This window comes from Uloborus diversus, chromosome 2 (genome assembly GCF_026930045.1).
Source record: "Uloborus diversus isolate 005 chromosome 2, Udiv.v.3.1, whole genome shotgun sequence".
NCBI lineage: Eukaryota > Metazoa > Arthropoda > Arachnida > Araneae > Uloboridae > Uloborus > Uloborus diversus.
The window spans coordinates 27,820,786-27,829,310 of NC_072732.1; the positions used below are offsets into that span (position 1 = coordinate 27,820,786).

Genomic DNA, 8,525 nt, shown 5'->3' on the forward strand with positions numbered 1-8,525 from the left:
CATGTTTTTTGGAACCCTGCATTTGACTAATTAGAGGCTAAAAAACATGATTTGAATATTATTGTGAAAATACACTATTATATTATCATTTTATTCTTTATACACGCTCCACACAGTTTTATGCTATTTTAGATCACCTTTCTGTATATTTGAAAAATTTCTCTGCTTTTACCATACATAGGTTGTGTTCAATGAGCGACAGTAGCTCACCGGTTAAAATAATGACGTCAAATAATGAAGTCGTCTCCAATGCTTTAGCATTAGCTGACGCCACTAGCTGTGACGTGATCAATCGATCAGTCACTACTGGTTGAGCTCGTCAAACGTGAGCTTTTAAATGTGCAGATCTACCAACGTTCCCGATTTAGCCCAGAAATGCTGGGTTTTTGCCGTATCTTTCAAGTTATCAGATTATTGTGCTTTTTTCTCGAATTCCACTAATTTTTCCGTCGGTGATAAAAAAAAGTTGAAGAGGTTCAGATTTTCTTATGTTATGAACGACAGTCTACCTTTACCTACTGCAAGTCGGTAATTGATTCGCCCTTCCAACGATTGCTATTCAGACGCCATAGATCGTTCTGTGACTGCGCCAAGCAGAACATTGGCAGTTCTGTATGTGTAGGATAATGTAAAAAGCTATTTATTTAAGAAGTGTTGCTTCTAATGCCTGAACAGGAGTAAACAATCCCATTCTTTTGAGTTATTAAAAAACATTATTTAATAGATGTAAAAGGAAGTAGTGTGGAGTCCATACTAGGTTTTTTCTATTATATTTTGTAAAAAAATGTTGCAGATGTTAAAATTTGACCTATTGAAAAAACCACTACAATTTGTCTTTGAACTTCTCTTGTTGCAAGCTTGACTGATTAATATTTACTTGAGTTATTTGCCTGTTTTTTATTGTTTAGAAGCAGAAGGAGGCATGAAGAAAGTTGAATTGGTGAATTGGTATTTGAAAGAAATTGAAAGTGAAATTGAATCTGAAGCAGAATTAATCAAGAGGAGATTTCTAGTGGAAAAAGTGATTGATCGCTTGATTGACCACGTAAGAGAATCTGAAAATTTTATTTCATTACTTTTATGAAAAATATTTTATCATTTTTAACTTTTTTGAGTTGAATATTTCACAGTTACTAACATGAAAATCAATGTACATTCTTTTTATTGATTTAGTTTCCTATTTTAAATAATACCAATTATACTGGTCTACAAAGAGAAACTTTTTTCCTTTACATGGAATAAAATGCCTGATCTTAGCGTAAGATGTTGCGCTGAATTCAAATATGTAAACAGTTTTTCTCAATCACCCATAGATTTTTTATAACACTGGGCTAAAGATGAAAACAATATAAAAAAACCCAGAAAATTTCCAAAAAAAACACGTTTTTTTCCACCAAAGGGGCTTATTTCCCCTGCGGAAGAATTGAAAATATGAATTTTTTCAACTTTCCAGAAAGTTTATTGAAATTTTCAGCAAAATTGATTACAAATTTCTCATACTTTAATTCTGATGCAATTCCCCCCCCCCCCTCCTTGTACAGGATTCGTACGTAAAAAAAACCTTTAAGAAACCCTTATTTTCATCAAACAAAATTAAGGTCCTTAAAAAACCCTTAAAAAGTCCTTAATTTTCTGAAAATTTCCTTATTTTTAAAAAAAACTACATTGAGTTCAGTCGCCATTTTCTTATTTCCCCCCCCCCCCTCAAATCTTCATCTTCTGCCATATCTGCCGAAAGCATATGTTTGGAAAACATGCCAACGATGTCAAACACGTGTTTTGCCGAAAATTGCATGTCTTGTATGAGATTTCAATCTTTTTGCATCCTGCAAAAGTTTCAATCATTTTTAATGTTGGAAGGTTTTTTCACCATATACTACTTTATATATGCTTATTTTATTCATTATTTCAATATTATTTTTATTTCTTAAATTTATTTTAGAAAATAGCAGTAGTCAGTCAAAAAAAAAAAAAAAAAAATGTGGTCCAACTCCCACAATCTCAGATTGTATGGAAACTTGGCATGGTTACTTTTTTCATGTATTTAAGAAAGCATTCAAAAAATTTATGGTGAATCTCTAATGGTTTAGGCTTTACAGCATGTAAAATTTTTGTGAAACATTTTCAAGTTCTTTTTGTCCTGAAATAGTATTATAGAATTTTTTAAACCAAATTATAAGCTCCAATGCAATGAAAAAGGATAAACAATTATTAATACTTATAATTATTTATTTTCAATTCTCGCTGTGAAAAGTATGTTCTACCACATGAGGAAAACCTATTTTTTTTTAATTCTGTTGTAAGTTTTTACTTTACAAACATACCTAATTTTGAAATTTACGTTCTCATTTTCAGTTCCTTCAATCAAAATGTTTTTAGTTAAGAAAAGCTATTTTTCTCTAAAAAATATTGGAAATTGATATTATAACTGAAATTTGAGAAATAAATGCAATTGCTTTAAAACAGTATGTGCCATCTATTGTATTAATTACTACCCAATTATTTCAAACATAATTACTAGGGGGAAAATTTCATATTATCTTTGAAACTGGTAAAATTGCCATTTATTGTTGAATTTTGGATTGTCATGGACTCCAGGGGCTTATTTGATCTTATCCCTTTCCTGCGTGATTTAAAAAATTCTTTTTTTTTTGTATTCCCTCCCTTATGCTCTCTGACCACTCTCATCCCTGTCATGTATGAATTTTAAAATATAATTCACTGATAATTTGCCTCTCCCTGCATTTTGGGAGCAATTTTATGCATTTGAGTGAATATGTGTATATATAGGGGAGACTGCGGACACTTGATCCCTAGGGATACATGATCCCACAGCCAAAAAAGTACCAAAATAATAAAGTAGAGATTTGAAACCTGACAATTATGTTAAAGGTATACTTGTACATAAAAACTGGCAACACTTTGTTTTTCTCAGTCATTTTGTTTTAGCTCAAGAAATGATTGTCTTTTTTTTATTAAAGCATTCTGAAGTTTAAATTATCTGTTTAAGCTTCTAGCATTAATCAGCAAGAATTCAATCACTTGTACAATGTGGGGAGGGGATGTTGCTCCAAAGATGCGATTTTTTTATCTTTACATCAATAATGCGTAGAAATTCTAGTTTTAAGTATTCAAATTCAGCACCAGTGCTACAAAGTCTCCACTAAGTTTTTGAAAAGATTTAATTTAATATGAAAGGCTAGTAGAATAACAGGTCCAGTCTTTTTTTTTTTTTTTTTTCTTCTTCTTGCCATTGCTATCCCATTCACATAGGAGAAATCAGCATTATATTAATAAAATTTGGCAGTAAATAAAAATTTGTTTCATTTTAGGCCCGAAATAATTGTCCCATGATATGTGCTGTACTAAATTTTATCTAAAAGACTCACAAATCTCCATATGTTTCCTTCATTTCGACTGATTATGCTAGTGATACCAAAGGCAAAGTGTTTGAATCATGCTATAGTATAGTTTTTAAACTAATTTCGAAAGAGTTAATAGTTTCATCTGTTTTGATATTAAACTACAAACATATTCATTTTAGAGTCAATACTACAGCGAAACCTGTGTAAGTTGACCACTTGCGTAGCACTACTTTATTGGTCAACTTAAACAGGTGGTCAACTTACAGAGGTTTATTTATACGATCAAGGCTAATTTCGTGCCTGGAAAAGGTGGTCAACTTAGACAGGTGATCAACTTACAAGGGTGGTCAACTTTGCAGGTTTTACTGTATTACGGTATGCTAAAGCATTTTTCTTAGAGAAAAATCTATGAATTCTTTATGCTTGTATTCAGATGTAAAATTACTGAAAATGACTCTATTCAGGGAGCGTATAACAAAAAAATGGGGTACCATTGAGACTGACTACCATGTTACCACTGCAGTAAAAGCAAACCTGACTATCTATCTCCACATTTCTTGTCTTTATGACTCAATTTTAATTGTTAGTTATGAGTTTTTATCTTACGTAATATAGGAAAGCACGGGAAAAATAAATCACTTAAAACCTATGATTACACAAAAACTGTGGGTGGTTGGGAAATTCTGATTGAATATTTGAAATCAGAGTCAAAAATTACCCTAGAAAAACCATAAATGTTTCATTTGACAAAATCTTTGTATACCAGTCTATTAGTTTCTAACATGATGTGGTATAGGAAAGCATGGGAGAAATAAATAATTTAATACCTATGATTACACAAAAACTGTGGGTGATGGAGAAATTCTAAGCAGATATTTGAAATCAGCGTCAAAAATTACCCAAGGAACACTATAAATGTTTCATGTAACAAAACCTTTGTGTACCAGTGTTATTTACCTACATTCAACTTAGTACAGTATTTTTTTTTATTTTTAAACCACTGTTTAAGTTTGCTTTTAAATGTTCAATGTCAGAATAATGCTTTAATTTTTTGATACACAGTAAAATTATAAAAAGAAAAGAGCCATTGACCTATTAGGTTTTAAGTAAGATAAGCACACCAGTAGTGGCCAGTGCTTAGTAGTGCTTCAGTAGTGGCTACTTCAAAGTTTGTTTTTGGAAAAATAGGAATTCAGGTGTACCAATGGATTCAACCATGCAGGAGGTAATACCTCCTGCATGTTTGATGCACTTTTGAATCCGTTGAGAAACCTGGAATCCTGTTTTTTCAAATATAAACCTTGAAGTGGCCACAACTGGCGAGTTTACCTTAATTTTTAAAGCAATGTGCAAGGGTTATTAGGTTTAAAGCGGCTATTCTTAGCGGATTCCAAATACTACATTTGTTACGGGTGATTTCACCATGTGTGGAACAAATTAGGCTAAAATGTTCCTTGCATTTTTGTATATAAAAATTATTTAGAGCAAAGAGCTAAAATATATTTGATCTAGTGAAAGTACTTTACTTGTGTGTTTTTCTTTTAACATTTTTTTTATTTAACATTTTTTTTTATTTAACATTTTTTTATAATCCCAATATCTTATTTGTTATTTTTAAATCAAGTTAACCCCTCACATGTAGAAGGGGGATGCACTACTAGAATGCACTTCTAGAAATCAGTTTTAGACTTCTCAAATCAAGCAAAATACCCTCTGAATCTTTCCGTTGTAATATTTTAAAATATATTCTTTGTTTTTTTTTTCTAATTATATTGTAGTGTTAGTTTTCAAAAAAGAAGGAAAAAAAAAGACCATTCTGTAGTCCTGCACATGACAGCATTGTATTTTACTTCAAAAGTAATATCTAAAAAACAAAAATCAAGAAAAATATTTTAGGTTATTAGTTATTACACACTTTGAAATAAAATATTGAATTTAGTAATTCTTATTACCAGTAATTATTTTCCACTTACAGATTTTGGTACTGTACTACACTGCTATTTGTTTAGTAGCTGAGAAAATATTTTCTTTTCCTTTTCTCTTTTTTAAAATTAAAATTTATACTAAACTGGATTGTTTTGACTGTGAAATGTTGATATTCAAAAAGGCGAACTTGCAGAAAAATCTTAAAATTAGCATGTTTAAATTTGAGCTAAGGATTAGTTGGTTTTGGTAACTTTAAGCTATTGAAAACACTTGGCAATCAAATAAGTTCCAGTTTAGTTTCAGCTCTATCAATGGTAAAACACATAAGAATTAAATCTGTTTAGTATTATATTAGTACTATAAAAAAATTATTATTATTATTAATTATTTATAGGACCATGTTATAATTCCTCTTAAAGAAGGTGAACAAGACGAAGAAGATCTAATATTGGTTGTCCATCCCAACTATGGAAATCTAGAAGTTTAGTCTTTTTATGCTGTATGTTTTTTTCAATAAGCATTTGTAAGAATAAGTGTTGAACTCTAGTTGAATATTTTCTTCTATGGAAAAAATTTTATATGCTGTTTTTATTGTAAAAATGCCAAATATTTTATGCTGATATATTGAGTCTTTGAAATATAAATACTCAGTTTTATACAACTAAATTTTATCCAATCAGGTTGTAGGGAGGAGGGGGGGGGGGACCTAATGCATGTGTTGGAATTTTTCTTACTAGGTTTGAATTAATTTATGCATCTTGAGTTTTCTATTCCACAGAATACTATTATATGTTGCAATTGTAAATAGCATACTATATTTTTCTCCTGATTGCTTGCATGTTTTCCACATTGTCGTAAATATTCTAAAAGTATTCATCTTTTCATCCTACCTGTGTCTCATTTAATGAGCTTCATCATGTTTTGTAAAAAGTATAATAAATTATTGAACAATAATGGATAAAAAAAGTGTTTGTTTTCAATGAATACAGATAAAAGCAGTATAAAGGTTAAATTATAAACAATTATTTGGCTTTCAAAATCAAGAGATTTAATAAAGAAATATTGAACATTTTTATTCAAACAAATGATATTTAGCTATGATTTTTCAAGCTAGTATTCTATTTGTATTTAAAAAATAAATAAAATAAACTATTGGATCAAAAAAAAAAAATCAATGAAAAAATTGTATTTTATTGTAAAAGTGCCATAATTTAAATACCTTGATTCTTTAGAACTCAAATATGTCACCTTATATGATCTGATTTTATCTAATCAGGCAGAGAAAAATTCAACATGAAAATACTTAATGCATGTTGGAATTTTTCTCACTGCCTTCAATTCATTTATACATCTTGAGTTTTAAATTTTATGGAATACATTTCAGAATACTACTATATGTTGCAGTCATAAATAGCAGTATCTAGTTTTCTCTGAATTACTAGCATGTCTTAACACATTATCATAAGTTCTATTAAATATGTTCATATAAAATATGTTTCATTCAGCCTTCTTTCATTTAATGAGCCACAAAACTGAAATAGCTTTATCATTGTAAAATTTGTAATAAATTATTCAATCAAAAGACTGAAGTGTATTTTTTTATTCCTAAATACATTTGAAATTAATATAAAAATCAAATTGAAAACAAAACAAAAAACAAAAAAAAAAGTTTTGCACCATACTTTTAAAATGCTGAATTTTATTTGAACATTCTACTATTTACACCAAGCACAATTGTGTTTTTGCTGGCAAAAAAGTGAAAAAAAGAAAAAAAAAAAAAAAAATTGCCCAAAGTTAATTGTTCCCACAGTTCTTAAAATTTTTTTTTTTTTTGAAACATCCTTGAAAATAAGAGAAAAACTAACCTTTTTTTCATTCTTTCCAACTTTTATATACTTCATACTCTTGGAATATTGCAGATCGCTGTTGGGAGTGTAAATCTCAATACCTAGTATTTAATGATATTTAAAGAAAAAAGTAATTTAATCAAAAATGGGATGGTAAAAACCATAAAACGTATGCACTTTAAGTTTTGTGATCCCTCTGTTAAATTCACCCTTTTTTTTCCTTTACATTTTATTTTTAGTTAATTCTATTATTTAGACATTACGAAGTTTGTGTTGACCATTATTTATCATTTTTATGGTTCATGCTCTAGGCTTGCACGCTCGCCATTTAGCTACACTTTTTCAAAGGGTTCAATCCAGAGTTTTTTTAAAACTTTATAATGATTTCAGAAAGTAAAAGTGCTCTAAGAATGAAGAATGTTTAGGATGGAAATCAGGGAGTTTTGATGGTAAAATTTTGCAGAAGGCTGGAAATTTAGTGTTACCTAATAAAAAGTTAACAGACTTAGATTCAATTTAAATATTTTATTTCATTGAAAAGACATTCAACATTTATAGAATTGAAGATTATGAACTGAATATTATTGCCTTTCTAAATTTAAATTCTAATTTCAACAATAACCCATTTGTTCCAAAAATAAAACTACTTTTGTCATAATATATGTCAACTTTTTGTGAATCTTTTCAATTTTGAAATATGGCTCTATGAATCTGAACTTGCACATTTATTGACTACTACAAGTTATTCAGTGGCAGCGGAATAGGCTCAAGTTTACATTCAGAGTATTTATCACTTCTTAAGCAGCTTTTGTATATTTTGAGGTGTGTAGACTGGACTGTGGACTTTCATAAACTTTTCTTATTTACTAATTTTTAAATTTACTCGAGGACAGCTGAAATGCCTTATTGGCTGAACAACTAATACATACATATGAATAATTTGCGCACTTATAAATGATCTGCGAACCTCAAATATTTTAGAACTTAATAGTGCAACCTAAAATTACTTTCTGGATGGTGTTTTTGTCCTAATCGCCCTTATATTGTAATAAACCACCGTATTAATATTGGAACTAAATGTTGAAGTTTGTGTGTGTGGGGGGGGGGGAGGGGGGTTGACTTCAAAAACTCCTCTCTGGCAATGCCATTGAGCTTGGGTATTTTGGTTTATTCCCATAAAAGTTAAAAGCACTTATGAAAGGTTTTTTTTTTTTTAATATTAATTTGCTGATTCTAGAACCATACATACTTTGAATGTGGAGATTGCAAAATTAAACCTCTTGGAATCTGCTTCTCTTTATGACCAAACTTTTCAGACATTTTTAGAATAACTTTCGACACAGTAGATCTTTCATCAAAGTGTCTGTTGTTGTAGAAAAAGCAAGTT

At 29.6% G+C, this 8,525-nt stretch overlaps 1 protein-coding gene across 1 annotated transcript in view; it reads left to right on the forward strand.

The window, feature by feature from the left end:
• The window catches only part of LOC129216936 (zygotic DNA replication licensing factor mcm6-like), a 32,394-nt gene extending 25,561 nt beyond the window's left edge, over positions 1-6,833 (forward strand). Inside the window, exons 17-18 of the mRNA XM_054851154.1 lie at positions 909-1,045; positions 5,686-6,833. Coding sequence (XP_054707129.1) covers positions 909-1,045; positions 5,686-5,778 — 230 coding nt within the window. The 3' untranslated portion in view covers positions 5,779-6,833. The remainder of the gene's footprint in view (positions 1-908; positions 1,046-5,685) is intronic.
• The last annotated feature ends 1,692 nt before the right edge of the window (positions 6,834-8,525 follow it).